At 39.6% G+C, this 23,237-nt stretch overlaps 1 protein-coding gene across 2 annotated transcripts in view; it reads right to left on the bottom strand.

The window, feature by feature from the left end:
* Window positions 1-20,685: 20,685 nt before the first annotated feature.
* GPC5 (glypican 5) overlaps window positions 20,686-23,237 on the bottom strand; it is a 1,174,820-nt gene continuing 1,172,268 nt past the window's right edge. The window contains exon 8 of one of the 2 annotated variants that reach the window (XM_045839276.1): window positions 20,686-21,739. In XM_045839276.1, coding sequence (XP_045695232.1) covers window positions 21,582-21,739 — 158 coding nt within the window. In that variant the 3' untranslated portion in view covers window positions 20,686-21,581. The remainder of the gene's footprint in view (window positions 21,740-23,237) is intronic. The other variant, XM_045839278.1, reaches the window with a different exon arrangement.

Raw genomic sequence — 23,237 nt, 5'->3', positions numbered from 1 at the left:
GCCTCTCCAGACTCAAACAAGAGTCCAGAGGAGGATGGAATAAGTTCCCCCTTCTCTCTGGCCTGAGGGACTTACTATATCCTCCCACGGCTTCTAAAACTTTTGCTATCAACTCACTTAAGTGCTTCCTAATCAACTCATCTCGTGACTTCTCAAAAGTCCCACCTCTTAACGCTATGGAATTGGGAATTATGGTTCAGCACAGGAATTTGGGGAGAACTGAAACATTCCGTTCATATCACAGTGCTCATACTTCTCTAGACCCATCAATTCCATCTTAGAAATGTTGGAGATTCTTCTTGACTCACAATTTCAGCTTCGCTTACTTGCTTGCTTCCATTCCCCAGGTACTTGCCTACACTCTCTACCGCTGCCCCAGCCCTTGCAGGTGGCCAGCGTTCCAACAGAAGCTGGTGTCGAGTGTCACGGCTCCAGAATCGGTCAAGAAGGAGCAGGGGTCCCTCACTGCTCAAAGATGGAGTAAGATTTTCTTCTGGAAGTTGAGGCAGGGAATATAGGTTAAAGAAATAAGAATGGAAGGAGATTCTACTGGTGAAACCAGAGTACCTCTGGTAGAAATAAAATGTCAGGATCAGAGGAAGGGTACTGGGGACCTTGCCATTCAAGGTGTGGCCCCTTGGCCAGTGGCAAGTCCCTTGAAGATTTTGTCAGAAAGGCAGGATCTGAGGCCCCACCTCAGACTTAGAGAGTAAGATTTTGCATTTTAATGTGAAAAGTTATTTTTTTTATTCCTCACCTGAGAGTACGGTTATTGACTTTGGAGAGGGGATGAAGGGAGAGAGAGAGAAACATCTATATGTGAAACATCGATTGGTTACCTCCCTTACATACCCTGACCAGGGACTGAACTTGCAACCTAGGTATGTATGTGCCTTGACAGGGAATCGAACCCACCTTTTGGTATACATAATGATGCTCCAACCAACTGAACCCTGGCCAGGGGTAATTTGAGAAGTTTTTAATTTGAGAAGTGCTGGTCGGGAAGAGTGAAGGATATTATACAAGGAAGGATATTGGATGCTTTCATGGTGCCTCTATTAGTCCAACATATTTGTGTACCTTACAAAAATATTTTGGCATTGTTTGGGAAGCTGACCTGTATTTTCTAGATTTTCACTGAACCATTGGAGCTCTTATCCTAATTTCTTCTGTCTCCTGATTTCTTTCTTGAACCATAATCCTAAGTCTCTGCCCTTGGACTTGGCCTTAGTTTCTGCGTTAACTCTCAGCTACCTTCAAGGTCTTGATGTATTTTCTCTTTACTTATTCTTCTAATTTGTATTACCATTGGCACTTATTTTGCCTTTTTCCCCCAACTTGGGTTCTTAGATTCCAGCACTCACTCTAAGCCAGTAACTGCCACGTTCCCAGGCTCACTGTATCTTTCTTTCCAAGGGGGATTCAGACCAGGTCAGTTATCCTTTTGAAGTCAAAGAACAGGGCATATATCTTCTCAGGATCAGACTCATCAGGGGTGAGAATAAAAAGGAGTAGCATTCATATCGGTGAATAGAAGGTTTCTTAGTCTGTCTGAGCCACTCTGATAAAGTACCATAGACTGTGTGGCGAATGAACAACCGAAACTTATTTCTCCCTATCCTTGAGGCTGGAAATCTGGGATTAGGATGCCAGCACAGTCAGGTTTTAGTGAGAACTGTCTTTTGAGTTGCAGGTACGTACTTCCCATGGTAGCTTCACATGGTAGACAGCAGAGAGTGGAAGCAAGCTTTCTCACAACTCTCACACGGGCACTAATCCCATGCATGAGGGCTCTGCCCCTACGGCTTCATGGAATCCTGCTTGCCCTTCAAAGGCCGCACCTCCTAATACCATCACATTGAGGGAAACTGTTGCAGCATAAGAATTTGGGACGGAAAAAAACCATTCTGTCCCTAACTAGAGGCAATAGAGGGAAGTCACATACTCAGTATTCGGTGAAGGGTAGAGATGAAAAGGAATCTTGGGATCCAGAGTGATTCAATGACTCCATCGAAATTTCACAGTGAGAAAGCCGAACGTGGTGTTCAAGTGGCTAGTTCTCTTCCAACCGCCATGGTAACCACTAGTTTCTGAGGCTGGTTTCTGTTGTATATTGAAACTAATAAAAAGACTAATAATTCATGAAGTATCCTTATTTTAATTTTTACTATGTATATGACACTATATAGGGCACTGACTATCTATCTAGGAATATACAAGAGGGGGCCCCACAATCCCGAATTTATTTATTAAAAAATGTATATTGTTACATGTTTAAACTTTAATCACCTTTCAAGTACTCTCCATGTGGTACAATACACCAATCAAGACTTTTTCCCACTGCTCAAAACATTTTTGAACTTGTGGATTTTGAGGCCTTTTAGGGCTTCTGCCCCTTTTTTGTTTCGCCTCTTCTGCATCAGCAGAAAGTTCTCCTTTGAGGACTTTTTGCATCAGGGCAAACAAAAGGAGAAAGTCGCCTGGGGTGAGATTGGGTGAATGGGGGGGGTAGGGCACAGGGGTCAAGCTGTTTCCTGCACAAAAACTGCTAAACCATAAGCCTGTACAACAAGGGGCCCACCTTCCAGAAGATAATTCCAGTTTTTGGGGGGTCCCCACCTCATTTCTATGTGTATGTGTGTGTGTGTGTATATTCCTAATCTGTACAATAACCCATTCGAGTAGGCATTATTTTTTTTTTATTTTTCAAAAGAGAAAACAAAAGCTCAGTTAAGTTAAGTCACTTGCCTAATATCACATATTTAGTTATGCACAGAATCAAAATTTGAACCCAGGCAAAATTCATCTGGAGGTTTTACTATTCTCTTAGGTTTATCTTGGATTACAGGTGCTTCTCAGCTGGGTCATTAGTTCACCTGAAAAGGCTGAGTGACATGGTGATAAAGGCGTAGACCCTGGAGCCAGGACCGGGTACAAGTCCCAGCGTTGCTGTGTGAAGCTCTGTGACCTCTGCAGGTCGCAGGACCCCTTTGTGCCTTGGTTTCCATGACTGTAAAATGGGACTGATCACCAGAGCGCCCACCTTGCAGGGTTGGTAAAGAGATTAACGTAAGGCCCTTAGATTGATGCCAGGAAAATGACAAGTGTTACCTATAATCGTCAATATTAAAGATACATCATAATTTTTCCTAAGCGTAATTGGAAAGTAAAGATATCCAATAAATATTTGTCATTATTTGATTAAGCTCGAGATACTGGTGAGGCCCTTTCTACTATGTATCTGCCCAGGTAGCTGGTGTAAATGTTGGTGTTAAACAGATGTGCTGACGGTGCAAATGTCCAGAGAGTTCCCAATTTTGGTTTCCATAAGCAAGATTTAAAAATACAAAATACTTAATTTTTACATGCAGTGTGGAGTCCTCTGATGTCATCTGTGTTTATCCTAGCTTTTAATAAATTTTGAAACTGGTAGGGCATTATTTATTTATTTATTCATTTTTAGAGAGAGGAAAAGGGAGGGAGGAAGGGAGGGAGAGAAACACTGATGAGTGAGAGCAACATCGATCAGTTGCCTCCCAGGCCCACAATCTGGGACCTGGCCCATAACCCAGGCATGTGCCCTGACTGGGAATCGAACCAGCCACCACAGACTTTGCAGGACAATGCCCAATTCACTGAGTCACACCAGTCAGGGTGCCAAACCAGTAGGATTACTTTTAAAATGCTATGTTAGCCCAGCTTGGAGCCCAAAAGGAGACATGCCCCATGTAGCCATTAAACATGAGAAGATCCATGGGGAGTGAGCATCTAAACTCTTGACTTCCCAGGTAGAAATTTATATCCTGAAATAGTGAATTTTACAGAGATTGTTTAAATTAGGGATCTTAAAAGGGTTTGTGTGAAAGTCAAACTCTGTATACTCAAGTGGAAAGTACAGGTATTGCGAAATAAATCTCACATGCAAACATATATTCCAAATTTTTGTTTGTAACCAATACTACCATCCCAGATGACCTCATCACTTTAAATCATGCTTGCTCAGTGAGCTGGTTGACATTCACTGTTATTTACATTTGCTCAGGACCAGGAGAAAATTCATTTGATGGGAATGATGTCACCCAATAAAATGACTGGATTGCATATTTGAAATTATATCCTCAGTTTCATTCAAGAAAGAGCCACACTTCAAAAAATTATAAGTGCTTAGGAGTGCAATAAAGAGTGATGGAAACCTTTGTCCTAATACCATAGAATCAGCATTTTAGTATTTTTTTTTTAAATCTTAGAATTTAACCTAAACGCTTATCTCAAAGGCATCAAAGGAAAAAGCTTCTCAAGCCAACTCTTTCCATCTTGTGGTTTAAAGTCAAGGCCCCTCAATAATGCAGCAATTATTTTTTTAAATGATCTTGAAAATTTGTGATCTTATTTTTTTAAGTGATCTTGAAAATTTGTGATCTTAAAAAGTAAGCTTTGTTACTTTTATTCTGCTTTAATTTAATTTTACTCTTTGTGTCTTTTATGCCTTAATGCTTTTGTGTTTAAAATAAGTATCAAATGGATAAAACAACCATAGAAGACATTGACCAACTCAGAGTTATATTTCTATTTTTAGAAGGAATTCATCTAAGATAGTTAAATTATATGTTCTCTTTAAAAACGGAGACAACTGTACTTGAACAACAATAAAATGGGGGAAAATAAAATTTTAAAAAAACTCTTATTGGTGCTGGAGCATTTATGTGCCAAAGTATAATTATTGCTGTCAGTTCTGAGTTTATCACCCAGGTATGGCATGACAGAGGTGACGTGGAAAGGGCAGAAGGTTATGGACACCATACACAGCTGGGCTGAAGAGTTGGCTTTTGCCACTTGCTATTGGAAGAGCCACTGAACAAGCTTCTTGCCTCCTTAGCACTGCAGTTTCCTCATCTGCAAAGTCAGTGATGGTGCTACTTACTTGATGAGATTTTCTTAGGATTACATGAGATTATTTATGTTAGAAGGTTTGTCACAGAGTAGGTTCCCAGGCAATGCCACTTCTCTTCATTGTATAAGGCGCAGATTTGAACTTAAAACTCCAGCAGAGAGGTCACCATCTTGAAATGTGCATAAACTCACACATTGCAAAAATTTTCACTAGCTTCCCTCACCTAAGGCAGGAATCCGAACCCATTAGTCTGACCTTCAACTCTCTTTGTAGCCACATCTCTCATTACTCTCTTCAAAGTAACCCCTCAGCCGAAGGATGCACTTCCTGGACCCGGCTTTTGATATCACTTTCGTCTTATTTGTCTTGATGAGATTGCTTTTCTTCAACCCTTTTACTTACAAGTTCCTCTAGGTCTAGTTCAAATGATAGCTTTTCAGGACTATCTAAAGACTGAAGTCCAGGGGACTGTCTTCTTTCTCTGCCTTTGAAGCACTTTTTTCCTACACAACTCATTAGGTACTTAATCAGACAAAGCCCTAGGATAATAATGTGAGGAAATAATAACGAGGAAGCTGGAAATAGAGTCCTTTTTCACAGAGCACCCGGCATCCACAACACCCCCCATTCATACTGATTGCAAAAAAAAAAATTGCCTGTCTTCATTAGCATTGTTCTTTTGATTGTTGTTTAGTCATTATTTTGTGCCTCTGTTGTGATCAGAATTATATGCAGCTGGAAGTGAAATAAAAATAAGAAATGGAGTCTTAAAGGAGATAGGTTTTTAGTTTTTCATAACAAATTTTGGGCTGAGGCAGCCCAGCCCGGGCTGTGTGCAGAGGTGCCCTCGTGCTTCATGCAGGCACCGATGGCCTTCCCTTCTCTCTGGCGTGTCCACCCTGTCTCGCAGTCCAGCCACAGAATCCACGTTCTGTTGCAATGGATTAAAGAAGGTAGGGAGAAGGGGCAAAGGGCAAGCTCTAACTCTTTTTTCCCAAGAGCAGGGTAAGAGTATGGATGTCTCAGCTCGAGCAGGGAGCAAGTTCTCTCTCTCTCTGTGTGCTTTTGTTATATTCAAGTGCTCAGTGGATTGGATGATGCCCAACCATGGGTGAGGGCAATCTTTACTGAGTCTCATTCAAATGCTAATCACTTCCAGAAACACCCTGAAAGACACTCCAGAAATAATGCTTCCCAGTTACCTAAACATGCCTTAGCCCGGTCAAGGTGACCCATAAGATTAACCATCACAACCATTACTGATGTGTTATTGGTCAGAACACAGTCATGGCCACATCTAGCTGCAAATGAAAATGGGAAATCTTGGGCATCCACACTGAAAAACGAGAGTGTCTTATTGCCAAAGAAAAAAAGGGAGAGTGGGCACTGGTGGCTTGCTAGCAGCCTCAGGCACACATCTCTTAGCTCTCTCGATAGGAAGTTGCTCAAGGGCAGGACTGGCAACTAACCTTGGACCCGGAAACATTTTATAAATGGAACACAAACATTTCCAGATGCCTTGTAAGGAAGATGAAAGAATCTCAGGTTGCCACACAAGGAGCATTGACACAATCCTTTTTAAATATATGCTAGGGAGCCAACCTTCACCATGCTGAGGCTAGAGAGAAAAAGAACGACAAGAGGAAAAGTCAAAGTAAAGTTTTATTTTGAGAGTGATAAGATAAATGGGAGTTTCTCTATCTAATAGCATCTCAGAGGGTAGCACTTCTCTCATAGGATAAGCAGGGGACTGAGAAGAGAAGACAATGGCCAGAAACTAGATTTTTGTTAGGGTATGCAGAGTTAACAGAGGAAGATTAGATATGCTCTCCAAATTCACAAGACACTGGGATAGAAACTGGAACTCCAGTTTAATTAAAAATATATAGTCAGTTTATTTCTCAATGCCTGCAATACTTTTGTTCCTTGTCTTGCATCAAAAAATATCATGATGCATGAGAATTTCCAAGGCTTCCATACTGACAAAGCATGAGGAGGTCAGAGTCTCCGGCGTCAGATGGATGTATATGAGGATGGAGAAGGACTGGCTGAGTGGGTAAGGAAAAGCAGAGGTAAGGTATCACAGGGTTTTGAAATGAACCACTTAGAAGCCGTGCCTGCCCCAAGACAGATGTCAAGGTGTGGATAACACGGGCATGGCAGACTTCATAGACCGGGTGCTGATAACATCCCCAAACAATGTTCTAAAGTGAAACACACTTATATACATTGGCATACAGGCTGTGTAGTCTGCTTCTTTCAAGACAGTCTTATTACATAAATATTTGGTAAATTGAAGGGTTTGATGTCTGGGATGGGGCAGCTGGAAGGAGAGAAGCAATTCTAATAATCTCTTTGACGTGGAACTGAAGTCCACCCTTGAACAGTGCATCCATCACCAGAGATTGCTTTGAGAAGTGGTGTCAGAGCATCAGCCCAAGTGTCAGGAGGAAAACAGAGAGAGAGACTCCCCTTGCTGGGAAAGGACAGGGGCCTCTATCCTCCATACTGGGGGGGTCAGTTCCTCAGGTTACCCTTCATCAAAGAGGTCAGCGTTATAGTCTAAGACTTCAGCTCTTTCAAACCCCGCTGTACATCGAGACATATTATTTCTGACAAAAATAAATTCTGTAGGTGTGTTAGTTTTTGTTCAGATGCTACAACAGGACACCATAAAGTAGGTGGCTTAAACTATAACAAACTTATTTCTCAGAGTTGTGGAGGCTGGGAAGTCTAAGACCAAGGTGCTGGCAGATTTGGTGTCTGGTGAAAGACTTCTTCCTCGTTCATGGGTGGCCACCTTTTTGATGAAACTTCCCATGGTGGAAGAAGGCATGGGGACATTGGGGGGATTGGGGGGGTCTTTATAAGGGCACTAATCCCATTCATGAGGGCTTCATCCTCACAGCCAAATCACTTCCCGAGTTCCATCATATTGGGGATTAGGTTTCAACATATGAGTTTGGAGGGGCAGGCACAAACATCCAGTGTATAGCAGCAGCAAAGAGGGGTTGCTATGAACAAGTAGCACTGTCTTTAAAGGCTAGGTATCGAGAAGTAAATTTCTTCCACTGCCCAGGGTGCGGGTATAGGTCTCTGCCATTGTAGTTCTTCGAAGGCAGATCATCGTGCTACTCAGGGTTAGCACATGAATTTTAGGATCAGCTTGTCAATTTCCGCTTGTCAAAAAAAAAAAATCCAAACCAACAACTGGATTTTGATAGGGAATGCCCTGAATCTATATATCAAGTTGGGGATTATCACAGGTCTTTATTTCAAACAAGTTGGGTTATCTTGGATAATGCACATACTTGTTCTGGATTTCAGTTTGCTTTTGTGCCAAATGCAGAAAATACCTAATCTTTAGGTTTCCACAGAGTTTCAAAATCGAATGCTTTTCCATCTTTTAGTCACTTACATCTTAATGGGAAAGGATTTACATAAGGGCAAGCTGTGAAGGATGCTAACTAATGTTTACTTACTACCATAATGTGCCCATCACGATAGATGAATCACTAATTAAATCTTCCCAGCAAATCTGTCAAGGAGGTAGGGTATCACTATTGTTATTTTGCAGGAATTTCAGAGAGCTGGTGGCAGAGCTGGTATTCCAAACCAGAACAAGTGTTATTTCCAAGCCTGAGGTCTTATTGTGCACAGAGTTCCACGCAAACACTGGGATTATAAATAGTAAAGACGCTGAAAGCTGAGTGTCACTAAAGGAGAATGCACAATTAGTGATGGGGGAAATGAGGATACATTTTAGGTCCTTTCAGTTGTCATTCCTTTCTTGGTCAGCTTATCTTCAGTTAGTTAACAACCTAAAAGCTAGTGGGTGGTTAAAAGTCACACTTTTATGTATTTTCTAATAAGAAAAATGAGCTAACTATTGTGTTGTGTTCATTGCATTGTTCCCTGGAGAAATGGTCTCTTGAGGAAAACAGAATTTGTAGATAAGGCTGCGTAAGTGAGTATTTGTGTAGTATAAACTTTATGTATGAGTCTTCTTATTGCTTCAGTGGTCACATAAATTCTCTTGTGTATACTAAGAGCTTGGTTTTATGTTGATCTGTTTGAAATTATAACTCAAAGTTCATGCAGAAAAATAGTAAGTGGAGATTTAAGAATGTTATTTTATTAACCTTCTCAATCTTTGATTAAAAAGCCAGGAACAATTGACATAAAGGCAAGTTTTATGAAAATAAAACATTAGGAAGCACTTTTTATGTTTAATGTGTTTATAAAGCATAAACACAATGACTCCACTAAACACACAAACATGAGAATCATGAGCGTGTATGCCTGTTTTACAGACAGATACAGGCAAACGTGTGTGTTCACGTATTTACATCCAGTCACACCCATAGTGTAATAGACGTGTAGCTGAAGCAGTAGTAATGTAAAATTATTTGTTATAAATTTATTGCAGCTCATCATCTGTGATGAAATCCTCAGAGGTTCTCACTAACTCTGTTGTGAATGAGGAAAACCAAACCCTGCCACTACACATACACGACATTGCAAAGCTCTCCTTCTAAAAAAGCTGTGATTCCAAGCTTCCATCTGCTTCCTTGCTGAATGATAGAGAGCATTTGCTCCAATTGCTGCACTTCTGGTCTGTCTGTATTTTCCGAATTAGCCCCTGCACCGCAGGGGCCCCACTAACATGCTCCTCTGCTCTGTCAGCTTGTTCTGCAATAAATCATCAGAGGCAACAGCATTTGTTTAGGTCTATGTAAATGGCTCGCCTGGGAGAACCTGGGAGAAGAGAAGATGCCGTCTTAACTTCTGTACCTTCATGGGCTTCCACACCCCTTTACCTTTTGGTCTTTCAAGGGTGCCGTCCTGTTCATTATTTATTTTTAAATATTATGAGATATAAAAGCTGGATTAGGGAAGGCCTCAGGCAGTAACTCCTCTAAGATTGGCTACAATAAAAAGCAATTCATTGCTAAGTATTTGGTGACAGGATAGAGATGTCTTTGCTTATATTGTTTATAGTGCTTATATGCCTATATGGTCCTATCCATTGATTAAATGACAGAGGAAGAACCTTTGTTCTAGTTATTCCTCCCCTGACCTTTTCTGATACAGAAAAGCCACCTCCCTATACATGACAAAGAATTTAGAATGATAAATAATGCAGAAAGTTGTAACTAAAATTACATTTTATCTATTACTTTTTAAAACATCTTTTATATGTTAATGGTTGGTGATAATAAAAAAAAGCCAAATAAATAAATGTTCTGCATCCCTGCATCAGTGGTTTTTGTTTCCAGGCTAGTAATCTAGAAATCTAGAAAGAAATTTTGTAATCATCTGGCTCAAGTGCATTATTTTATGAGTGAGAAATTACAGTTTAAAGGGTTTTTGGGACTTGCTGAAGGTCATACATAAAGTTAGCACTAAACCCTTTGAAGCTGTGTTTGCTCCGGATTCGCTAGTATTTTTGGAGCCAGCCTCTCCTTCAGGTGGCCACACCAGGGCATCTGGACCTGGCATGTGGAGTCTCTTCGGGATGCTCACCTTATTAGCAGAGCGAAATCTGAGTGAGGAGAAAGACAAAAGAAAACAAAAACTATTCGAGAGACTCGATGACAATAAAATGTCAAAGTAACAAGGGAGAATTTAAAACTACCCTGCAAAACCTACAAAGCCCACCCTAATCAGCTGGCCAATCAAGAGTTTCTCGATTCTGTGTGGTCCTGAGAGGGTCAGTGGAACGAAGGACTTTGAAGCTGGACTTGATTTACAACCCTTGCTTTGTCACCTGTTAACAACGTGAACTAGAGGAAGTGCCTTCGCCTCTCAGAAGTACCCGCTTGGTGGAGACTTTCAGTGGGACAACTGAGCAACACGCTGCCTTCTCATTCATAATGAGTTCTCACTGCCCCACCGTGGGGCTCCGTCGCATGTTCTAATCCCCCTGACGGGTGGTCCCAACACGCCTGTCACGTGGACCTTCAAGCAGAGTGGGGAGGTTGAAATTTCAATTTGTTATAGGTAGAGGCCAAGTCACCAGTGAGGACTGGGTCAGAGCTGACATTTCTTAGAGTAGCTAAAAGCAGGACCACTCTCTAACTCCCTCTATTTTTGAAGTGTATTTGCAGTGAATAAACCTTGTAGATGGAATGAGGCTGAACAAAAACATGAAACAGGCAGGAGGGGTTCTTTGCTCAACTTTCCCTCCTTCTTCTTTCCTGTCCCCCTTTCTAAACTCTACGTTTTCATGCTCAGACCTCCTTCTTTAGACTCTATTTCTCTATCGAAAGCTTAGACACAGGCAGGATGTATAACCATGGATTTTGGTATTATCCCACCCTGGGAACATCTGCATTTTAACAGAGGGCTTAATAGGAAAGGAATTATTAAGGCTTATGCTGTGGGTGGCTTCCTCATAGGTGTTGCATTATCTAGTCTTCTGAGTAATTCTGAGTTAGGTAATGTAACTTCAGTTGCACAGATAAGAAAACAAAAAGGAGATAGGAACAATAGTACAAAAATGTGGGTTGGGCATGGGGTGTGTCAGAAAAGCATAACGACTCTGCTAATTGCATTCTGGGAGTCTGACAATTCCGACCAGTCGTGGAGGTGTGTCTTGATTCTGTGTGGGCCTTCCGACCTCACTCTTAAGAAATTGCTGCTGTGGAGAATCCTTTCCTGGGCAGTGCCTAGATTTCTTAAAGAGATAAAATAAGACAGGTGCTTGCTGAAGACACCCTACTGCTCACAGCATTTGTCTTGAAATTGTTTTTCTTTCCTCCCCCTTAATTCTTGTGGCCTCAAGAAAACTTGAGACCTTCCTCCAACTTTTCTTCATGACCCTTTCTTCCTTCTGGTTCAGAGCTTCTCAAAGATGGGTTTGGAGCTCATAAAAGTAGAAGTTCACTTATCAACTTACCTGAGTCATTCCTACGGGTTGACCTCATTCCTTCGGTCTCCAACCAGTTTTGATCCTTAAATAGTCACCTTTTTGTTTCTAGTTCAAACTTCTCTATCTCCATCTTTTTTTTTTCTGTTCCTTAAGGCACTCTTTAAGTGACAATTTGGGAGGAAGGTAGGATGTGTGATCTTCTCAGGAACTTCTTGGTAAAGATGATTCCAATGTGACAGTTGACAAGTTTAGGAAGACGAAAGACTCTTGAGTCAGATATTTCAACATGTATCTGCAAACATTCATCTGTACCTGATTCTGCCCCAAATAAGTTATTGCTGTGGCTACTATAATGATATACATTATATTGTCATGAAAATCTTCAGTTTTTTCTGCACATAAAGGCAGAGAGAATAGTTTAAAAACTACTTTTGATTAAATATCCACTTATAAAATAATGATACTATAACAGCAATTCAATCAACATATAATGATACCATAAAAGCAATTCAATCAACATATAATTCTAGCAAAGGCAAAAAAAAGGCAGACTTTCAAACTGAGAAATATGGTTCATCATGATTTTAATCAGCAATGATTTATATACAGCCATCTCCATTTAAGGAAAAACTTGCTAGGCCCAAAGTTATACCTAACAACAGGAAGACTTATTATTTCTGAGTTTTCATACAACCCATGTGGGACACTGAAGTTTGTAACCTGAAGAAACACTGATGTCACAGACTACTCAGTGACTATGTCTCAGAGTAATGGAAGTCTAGATTGTATTCATTCATTTGAGAAGAAACAATTGGCACTGTACCTGAAGAATTATGACAACAGAAACAATATTTTTGGTGACTGAAAACAATTAGCAGAAAACTAATTAAGTCTTTTTCAAAACATCATTAGTAAGCACTTCAGAAAATCTGAGTGTTTAGGAGGAAGTGGCTTATTAGCTTCTGTCTTAATGAGAAGAGAACACATCAAACATTTTATTTAAAAGATGTTCCTGAACAAGCAGAGGATAAAAAGGCACAACTGAGACTTTTAAAATCCCACTCTGCCACATATATTTTTCACCCTCCCTCAGTCCTTCCCTCCCACCTTCCTTCATTTTTGTATCATCTTGTATCTTATAGCCAAAGAAATGTTTTACCTGCTTCAATTGCACAGAACAGAAAAACACATGTTTGACAGTTATAAAACTTACGTGTTTTCTTTCTCATTTTGTAGCTGCTTTATTTGGGGGCTAATGTGTTTGAATGGGATTTACACATGTGAGAAGGAAATGAAATTGGTGCTAAAAAGTTTTTATTTACATTTCTCCTTTTCATTATGCTTTTACACTAATATGTTATTTGATAATCAGTTCAATTATACAGTCAATTACATGTGTTATGAAATCCTACTGACCTCTAAATGGTTTTTATTTTAACCTTTCATTTTTTACCACTGTTCTAGAACAATCATCCCTTAGAACAAAGAGTGTATATATTTTATTTAAACATTGTACTCACCCATCTGATTCTACTGTGACTAGTTGTATGACTCCAGACAAAGTGCATAATATTTCTAAGACTCAGTGTCTTCACTGGCCAAACAGAAATGATATTATTTGAGGAGACTGAAGCAGACTGCATAAGACCATTTCTTATGATGTCTATACAGAGGAAGGGCCAAGTACATACTAGTTCAGATTGTTAGCTTCTCTTTTCTAAAACACGCATGATGCTGGACTGTCTCATGATCACTCTGATTTATATAAAATAACTCAGAGACTCAAATTATGACTTCATTTAAATGATCCCAACATGAGATGTGACTATAAAGATGAGTGATATTTTAAAATATATACATTCACTTGAATATTATCTTTTCAGTGGTCTTAGAAAGTAGACGTGCTTTCTGAAAATTGTACCAATAAGTAAAACTTTATAGGTTTTACTCAGAAAAAACTCTTCAGTAGCAAATGCTAAGCCACATTAAAAAAAAACAACTCATGGTTTTTATATAACTAAAAATAAAGCCCATCCTCACTGGTGACGAAGGTCAAATGAGATACTCCATATCATTTGAAAGAGCTTTGTAAATTATAAAGAGCTATACAGATGTAAAATTTTACAGAGTAGAGTTAAAGAATAAATATCCTCATGAGCACTATTAAAAATTATGCCTCTGGCTCTTAAACGTATTCAGAAAACTTCCCAGTGTTTTGACTCTGGTAGCGTCAAAATGACATATATAGTCCCCACAGTGACTACCTGGAGGTGACAGCACCTATTCGAGTGTGACAACTTTAGTTGGTAAAAAAATATTCATTCATATGATTTTTCCTTTAATTTCATTGAATTTAGTAGGGTGTCATTCTATGATAAATCGTTCATATATTGTACTGTGTGTTCACCACCCAAGGCCAAGTCTCCGTCTGTCACCATTCATGCCCCATTTACTCTTTTCTACCTCGACCGTCTCCCTTTCTGCCTGGCAATCACCATATTGTTCTCTGTGTCCTTAAGGTTCTTTTCTTACTCCTCTCACATTTTGTCATCCAGCGCCCCAAACCCCCATCCCTCTGACAGTTGTCAGTGGGTTCTCAGTACCTCTGTATCTAGTTTCCTCTTCCTCAGTACCTCTGTTTCTAGTTTGTTTGTTTGTTTGTTTTGTTCATTAGATTCCACATATAAGTGAATCTGGCTTATTTCACTTACTATACTACTTTCCAGATCCATCCACGCTATCGCAAAAAGTTAAGATTTCCTTTTGTTTTACAGGCAAGTAGTATTCCATTGTGTAAATGTGTCACAGCATTTTAACCTGTTCATCTATTGATGGGCACTTGGGCTGCATCCAAATCATATCTATCTAAATAATGCTACAATGAACATAAGGATGCATGTGTTCTTTCCAATCAGTGTTTTGGGTTTATTTTTAATTTTTTGAGGTAATTCTATACTGTTTTCCACAGAGGCTGCACCAATCTGCAAGCCCATTAACAGTGCACAGAAGCTCTCTTTTCCCCACTTCCTCGCCAGCGCTTGTTGTTAGTGATTTATTGATAGCCATTCTGACAGGTGTAAGGTGATACATCATCGTAGTTTTAATTTGCATCTCTCTGATGGCTAGTGAGGTTGAGCGTCCTTTTATGTGTCTATTGGCCATATGTGTGTGCCTTCTTTAGAGAAGTATCTATTCAGATCCATTGCCCATTTCTTAATTAGATTGTTTTTTTGGTGTTGAGTTATGCAAGTTCTTTATAAATTTTGGGAATTAACCCCTGATCAGATTAGCACTGGAGAATATGTTCTCCCACTCAGTGGGTTTGTCTTTTCACTTTGTTGATGGTTTCCTTTGCTGTGCTAAACTTTTTAGTTTTATAAATTTGTTTATTTTTTCCTTTGCACAAAGAGACATAGAAAACATATTGCTTACTTTGCAAAATGTCTGAGATTTTACTGCCTATGTTGTCTTCTAGGATTTTTATGGTTTTGAGCTGAAAGTTTTTAATACATTTTTGAGTTTATTCTTATGTATACTGTAAGAAGATGGTCTAATAACTTTTTGTGTGTGTGTGAGTATCTGCCCAATTTCCCCAATATCATTTACCCAATAGACCACCTTTACCCCATTGTATGTTCTTGTTTCCTTTGTCAAATATTAATTGACCATAAAAGTGTGAGTATATTGCTGGGTGCTCTATTCTGTTCCATTGATCTATATGTCTGTTTTATGCCAGTATCATGCTGTTTTGATTACTATGACTTATAGTATAGTTTGGTATCAGGTAGTGTGGTTCCTCCAATTTTGTTTTTCTTTCAAGGTTGCTGTGGAATCTTTAGGGTCCTCTAGATACAATATTATGTCATCTGCAAATAATAACAGTTTTATTTTTTTCTTTTCAGTTCAGATGTCTTTTATTTCTTCTTCTTGTTTAATTGCTATGGCTAGCACTCTCATAACTATGTTGAATAAGAGTTGTGAAAGCAAACATCCTGTCTTGTTCCTGGTCTTAAGGGAAACACTTTCAGTGTTTGCCCATTGAATATGATGTTGGCTGTCAGCTTGTCATATATGATCTCTATTATGTTGAGTTATGTCCTATCTGTTTCCACTTTGCTGACAGTTTTTATTATAATAAGTACTGGATTTTATCAAATGCTTTTTGTTCATCTATTGATATGATCATGTGTTTTTTACCCTTCATTTTGTTGAAGTGGTGTATTATATTTATTGATTTGCTGATATTGTGCCAATTTTCCATCCCAGGCATAAATACCGCTTGATCAGAGTGTATGATCATTTTAATGTATTGCTGGATCCAGTTTGCTAATATTTTGTTGTGGATTTTAGCATGTATGTTCACCAGGGATATTGGCATATAATTTTATTTCTTTACAGATTTCTTATCTGTTTTTGGATTTAGAATAATGCTGGCCTTGTTAAAAGAGCTTGGCAGTCATCTCTCTTCTTGAATTTTTTGGAATAGTTTGAATAGGATAGGTGTTAGTTCTCTTCTTTGCAGTATAACTTTGGAAGATTAAGTGTTTGTAGGAATTTATCCATTTCATTCTGATTGTCCACTTTGTTGGCATATAGTTGTTCATAACATTTTCTTAAAATCCTTTGTATTTCTGTGGAGTCAGTTGTTTGTTCTGATTTTATTTATTCCCATTCTCTATTTTTTCTTAGTGAGGCTGGTTAAAGGTTTGTCAATCTTGTTTATCTTTTCAAAGAACCAGCTCTTGATTTAATTGCTCTTTGTATCATTATTTTTTACTCTATTTCATTTATTTCTGCTCTGATGTTTATTATTTGTCTTCTTCTCACTGTGGGCTTTGTTTTTCTTTTTCTAGTTCCTTTACATGTAAAGTTACATTGTTTATTTGTGATTTTTCTTACTATTGAGATGGCTCTTTAATGCTATGAATGTCCCTCTTAGGACTACTTTCACTGTGTCTCATGGATTTTTTGTTGTTGTGTTCTCACTTTATTTGTTTCAAGGTATCATTTGATTTCCCCCTTGATCTTATTGTTAACCCATTCATTGTTTAATAATATGTTATTTGCTTCCATGTTTTTTGTGCTTTTTAGTTTTCTTCTTGTGATTAACTTCTAGACATAACATTATGACCAGAGCAATGCATAATATAATTTCAGTCTTCTTAGATTTATTAAGATTTATTTGTGTCTTAATGTGGTCTACCCTAGAAAATGTTTCATGTGCATTTAAAAAGTATGTATATTCTGCTGCTTTGCTTTGAAATGCTCTGAATATATCAATTAATCTGATCTAGTGTGCCTTCTAAAGCTGCTGTTTTTTTATTGATTTTCTGCCAGGAGGGTCTATCAACTGATGTCAGTGGTGTATTAAAATCTTCTACTATGACTGTATTTTACTGTTAACCTCTCCCTTTATATCCATTAAAATTTGCTTTACATATTAAGGTGCTCCTATGTCAGATGCATAAATGTTTACAAGGGTTCATGTTGTCCCAAAGATCCCTTAACTATCCTCATTTTTTGAAATTGTTTTTATTCTGCTGCTATGATTCGGTGTTTTCTGCTCTTTTGTTTTCCAAATCATTGATGCACTCCTGTGCTTCATCCCACCTACTGTTTATTCCTTCTAATATATTCTTTATCTCAGATATTATATTCTGCATTTCTAACTGATTCTGTATTTTATGATTTCTATGTCCTTTTTATGCTTGCTATCCATTGAAGTGCTCACTAACATCCTTGAACACCATTATAACCATATTTTGAACTCTATCTGATAAATTGCTTTTCTCCATTTCATTTGGCGTTTTTTTCTACAGATCTCTCCCTTTTTTATTCATTTGAGACATGTTTTCTTGTCTCTCCATTTTGGCTGCCTCATTGTGTTTATTTCTATGTACTAGGCAGATTTGCTCTTACTCCCACTCCTGGTAAAGTACTCTAATAGAGTCCATGTCCTGTAGGACCCAGTGGCACAGTCTCCTTGATCACCTAAGCTGGGTGCCCCAGGTATTTTTCTTGTGTGGGTTATGTGGGCCCTCCTGTGGTAACTGAGGTTGGTCGCTATTGATTCATTTGTGTGTGGGGTCAACCCTCAGGCTGGCTGATTGTGAGTATCAAACCCAATCACATATATCAGCTGCTATGCAGATGTTGACCATATGAAGCAGAATTTGCTTTGGCAAGTTCTGGTGCCTGCCAAGATCTCCCTTTGGATATGCTGTTCATGAAGCTTATTGGATCGTGTTTGGATTATGTCTGAAGCTGATCACTGGGTGTGTTGGTTCTGGGGCCTCTTGGGAGGTACTCCGGTGCAGTCCAGTATCAAATGCTGCCTGTGACTGGCCCTAGACAACACACTTAAAGGCACAAAGTGACTCACAGTTTGTGGTGCCCTGTGCTGGGACAGGGGGTGTGCAGGAATGACCACGCTCTGCATCAAGGCTGGCTTTAACCAGCACCAGTTCCAGGGGCAGGTCAGCAAAAGTCTCAAAGTACCTTGAGATCAGCCTCCACCTGCCTCTGCCTGCCAGCTGCCTGACAGGCTGTCATTGAAAGAGCCTCTGACAGTACTCAAGTCCCATGAGGTAGGATCTCAGTGAGTTCCCAGGTAGGGAAGAGTGAGTGGTGTTCATCAGATTGATGCAGGTTCAAACTCAGTGCCAGTGCGTGGTCTGAGGCCACTCTGCAAACATCCCAAGGTATACCACATCTAGCTGCTACCTGCTGGGTACTTCTAGAACTTTGTGATGCAGCGGGGTCCTAGGTAGGCATCTGGATGAGGCCAGCAGAGTTCATTCGGCTCAGATAGATCAGGATTTGGCCACAAAAAAGATGGGATCTGTACCAGTTGGTCATGCAAGGGAAAAATGTCCCCTGTCCTATAACCACACTACTTAATCTGTCCAAGATTCTGTCAGGAGCCTGAGATTAAAAGGACAGAGTTGTAGGGAATTGGGATGGTCATGCTAGTAGATCTCTCATGAGTAGAAGGTGCTGGTCAGGCTTGGGGGAAGGTGGGTAGAGTGCCTTCTGTCTCAGAGCCACGTAACTCAGTCTGTCCCAAATTCCACCGAGATCTGGGCAGTGCAGGACCACCAGGAGTCAGGAAGATGGAGTCATGTAGAACTGTAAGGGTGAAGCTAGAGGATCTCTAAGGAAGAGGAGGTGCCAGGTTGACAGGAGTGTTGGGGGATGCCCCCCAAAGCCACACCACTCAGTCACTGACACTCCAGGGTCTGTCGTGACCTCCACACCCTGGCCCAGGCAGCTGACAACTGAGCAGGGCATGAGCTCCACAGGATGGGGTGACAGAGAGTCCATAGGGTGGGCTATCGCATTTTCCTAGGTGGAAGGCAGTGATTCACCCAAGAAAGATGGCATCTGTGGTGTGGGACAGTGACTCAGCCCAGAGGTGCTGGTGACTCTCCCCTCACATGTCTCCCGAAAGCCACAAACCCCAGTCTCTTCTCACCCAACCCCAATTCACCGCTGCCCTCCTTCCACAGGAGTCCAGAGTGAGTGGCTGCAAATGAGAAAACGTGCATTGGCTGTTCAGGAAAGCACTTGTGTCTCTAGCAGATTCCTGTCTCTCCCTGGCAGACAGAGTCCTTATTGATTTTCACAGGAAGGTCTTGTGTTGGCACCTTTCCCCAGCTCTGTTGCTCTGGGCTGGGAAACCCAGCATAAAACTGAGACCCCCAGTTTCTCAGGGGCAACCCCTGCAACCTGAAATATCCCTCCAGAATCTCAGCTACTGCCGGTGGGAGCGGAGTCACCCCTTTTTTGCACCTCTGCCCCTTCCTACCAGTCTTGGTGTGGATTCTTCTGTGAATCCTTGGCTATAAGACTTCTCTATTCAGCTAGTCTTCAGCTGGGTATTCAGGTTGATTGTTCTATATTTTAGCTATAATTCCAATTTGGTCCAGGGAGGAGGTGAATGTAACATCCACCTAGTTCACTGCCATTTGGACCTCCCCATTCACACTGTGTGCTTTGTTACTACTCTTTTATTCATTTCCTGCCATGTCTAAAATTAATTCCTGTCAAATAATTTTAACCAGAAACATCTTAGCAGAATTTGGAAGACAAACAAACTGAAGGGCATGGTTTAGTATTCTAGAAGTTTTAGCTCAGAAGTTTTGTTATAGCAAACCAATTATGTAACTTGGGCTGAAGTACAGCAAAAGGGCATTACTCGTTTCAGAGTCATTTAAATAATTAGCTGAGGTTGAAATAAAAATTTTAAAAAATATACATTAACGTTATAAATTATGGAGTTATAGTGGAGCAAATGAGTTATACACCAAGTAGATCATGGAATAAATATTAAGTTCTGGAACAGAAAACTAGAAAAAATGACATTCAAAATTGGCAGAGAGAATAACACTTCCAGTTCTGAAACACGTTTGAACAGATAATAAAATCTGATTTGACCGTTTGACACAAGGTGGTTCGAACTGACCAGTGCCAGGTCATTTGGCTAATTGAGTCTCTGAGAAAGAATGTGGTTTGGTCATACACTGCTTCCTGATTTGGAGGGAATGATTTCACCTTGCAAACATTGGCTATCAGTGGGGTCCATGTTAACTCTTTCTCAGAGGTCATTTTAAATTATTTTAATGTTTAATTTTATTTTATAGGGTAAGCACTTCTTTGTTCTGTCACTTTGTGTTATATAATATATATATATATATATTGGCTATCAACTGGATGTACTACTTCTCTGAATGAAAGCTGACTTATCTCTCCCCCCTCAAGTGCAGTAAAAGACACATCCTAATCAGTGTCTGCTGAGGCATCTTATCATAGCTGGGAAATCAGGACCCGTGGATTAGCAGCTCTGCTGATGTGCAAAGAGGAAAAGAGCTAAAACATTTTCTGTATTAGTACATGTCCTTAGATATTCAGAGGAACCGTTTATAGTTAATTGTTCAATACCAGAATTTAAAAAGAAAAAAGCAAATAATATTTTGAAAATGGATGGATACGTTATTTTGCCAGAAGAAAATGATCAATATTCTTTAGCGTTTTCCACCAGACAATTAATGGCTTTATTGCAGATACTCCTAGAGCAGGCATGTGCTTTGCAACATAGCTAAATCCATTACAGCGTCGGGGACGCAGAATCAGAGCCACAATACCAAAGATTGCATTTTTAATATAATGGGATACAGATCAGGCACCACCCAAGTACTTGGCTTTAAGGTTTGTCAGTAGCTAAGTTACAGTGAATAGGGATTATCAGTCTTCTTCAGGGAAATTACATAAAATGCTCCTCAGCAATCTACTCTATGACATATAGACGTTCAGTAACTTCTTTCTATAGCTTGCAAAAATGGAAGAATTTCTTGAAAACGCATGCATACTACTTGCCATTTTTTACTTTGATTCATTGAATGGGATCCTAAGTCCAGTATTTTCAACAAACACTCTGTACTGCTTTCATGGTCCTGCAAATACACCTTCAATTTAAAATATTTTTGTTTTAGAAGAGAAGGGGTTTAGAACCTAGGATAGTTAAATTACAGATATGCTAAATCCTTCTTAATCATAGTTCTGTATTTGCTGGTTTAACATGTTAGAATTTAAGAAGGTTTAAGTTAGATTCAAAGCAAGCAGGTTTTCAGACAGCCTATCCTTTAAATGTTGATTTTTAGATATTTCGTGAACCTTCCAACTGGTGTTTTAAGAGGTTAGCATTACATACCTTTCATAAATAGAACTGTTACATTGAAAAAGATCCCTTATTCCAATCAAGCGAGGAGGGGAGAAGTCAGACTTGCGTGACACATAGCTATCGGGGAGAGAGCTCCGTTACCAAAGGCCAGGGAGCAACATCACCGCACCCATCAGAGGAAATGTCATTGACTCGGTGGCCGTCGTACATCCTGCTCCCGTTGTGTCTAAGGGATTACCACCGTCTGTTTGATGGATTTGCTTTACATCACTGAGGTTCATCTCATCTGGCATCCCTGCAGAGGCAAGGAAGAAAACAGAGGATGATGCATCACCTCCTTTGCCGTACGTCTAGAACAGCTCTTCAGCACGAGTGTGGACACCAGTGGTTTTTTCACAGTATTCTCTGTGTTCAGTTAACTCTAAAGGATGCGTGTGATCCAGGTACTTCTGCTTTCCTTAGACTGGAGAGTCCAGGCCCTTGAGTGGGAGTTCTCAGAAATATAGAAGCAAAGTGAAATGCTTTTTTTTCTCTCCAGGCTTCTTAAAGCATCTGTAGTATGTCATTGAGTGGTATAAAAGTAAAGAAACTTAATTAAAATGTTATGAGCAATGGCATCATTGTTTGTCCTGGAGATATAACAACTGTAGTAATTATGTGAAACCTTTCTCTTGAAAATAAAACAATGTAAGGATAAATAATTAAATAGGGCTTTTTTTTGTTACAGGAGTCTTACTGGAAATATATTAAAGAATAGTAACTAATATTAAATGATATCTTTCATATACACATACAGCTTTGGGGATGGAAGTGTAGACATCTGTCAATAGATCAAAGAATTTGTTAACAAGGTGACTTGGAGATCAAAGTCGGATGTGAAGTGTTTGATTAAAAAAAAAAGTGGGCAATATTCACCATGATCTAATCATCCTGTTTTTGACTTCTCTGTGTTATGTAACTTGACAAGCTGAGAAGGAGACCAGTGCCCAAAGTACTGGGGATGAAATCGTTATTTTCTTTAAAAAGTCTACAAGAATATACCTAAGGAATTACTAACTTATCCCTTACTATGTAGTGACACCAATGTTCTGAGACCATGCGACTCTGGATTAACTCATGACATGCCACTATCAGTCACTATTAAGTTCAATGTTGCTACAGCCACAAATTGATGTTGTAATTACAGTGACAGTGAAAAAAAAAACTTCACGTAAGGAAAAGTAAATATTTATGTAATAAGGACAACACATAGATATAATTCAGAAGATAAACTCAGCTGCATTCTGAGCATTAAAACCAAGCACAGCTCTGCTCATCTGCCAGATTGATTTTCCTTTCTGAGTTCTTGTGTTATTATTCATTGTTTGGGTACTTGTTTTGCCCTTCTGTGTCATCAGGCGATATGAATAAACTAGTGATTCATTTTTTATAGGGACGAGTAGAGCATAACTATTTTAGTCGTTGTTGACACTTCTTGTTACGGTGGAGCTTAACAAGGGGTTGCGAGGACTCGAGGCAATTAAACATTTTTCCCATGATTACTATATAAATTTAAGCTTGAAGGGATTTAGTTTTGCATTTTTAAAGCACTGTACAGGGCTGGCTGGATTGTATTCATGAATAAGTTTTTTAATGCCTTTCTGATCTGGTATTTCTCTCCTTCATTCATGAGCCAGGCTCTGGTCTGGGTGATACCATCGTGAGTAACAATGTGTAAGCAGTAAGATGTTAAGTTTTATGCTTGCAAGTTAGGTGATGCCAGGAACAATATCCCACTTTCCATTTGATGCCAT

Source organism: Phyllostomus hastatus, unplaced genomic scaffold (assembly GCF_019186645.2).
Source record: "Phyllostomus hastatus isolate PE091 unplaced genomic scaffold, TTU_PhHast_1.1 phas_contig_29, whole genome shotgun sequence".
In the NCBI taxonomy this organism is placed as follows: Eukaryota; Metazoa; Chordata; class Mammalia; order Chiroptera; family Phyllostomidae; genus Phyllostomus; species Phyllostomus hastatus.
Note: the sequence above shows the minus strand (reverse complement) of the source record. Positions and strands in the feature narration are given on the sequence as shown.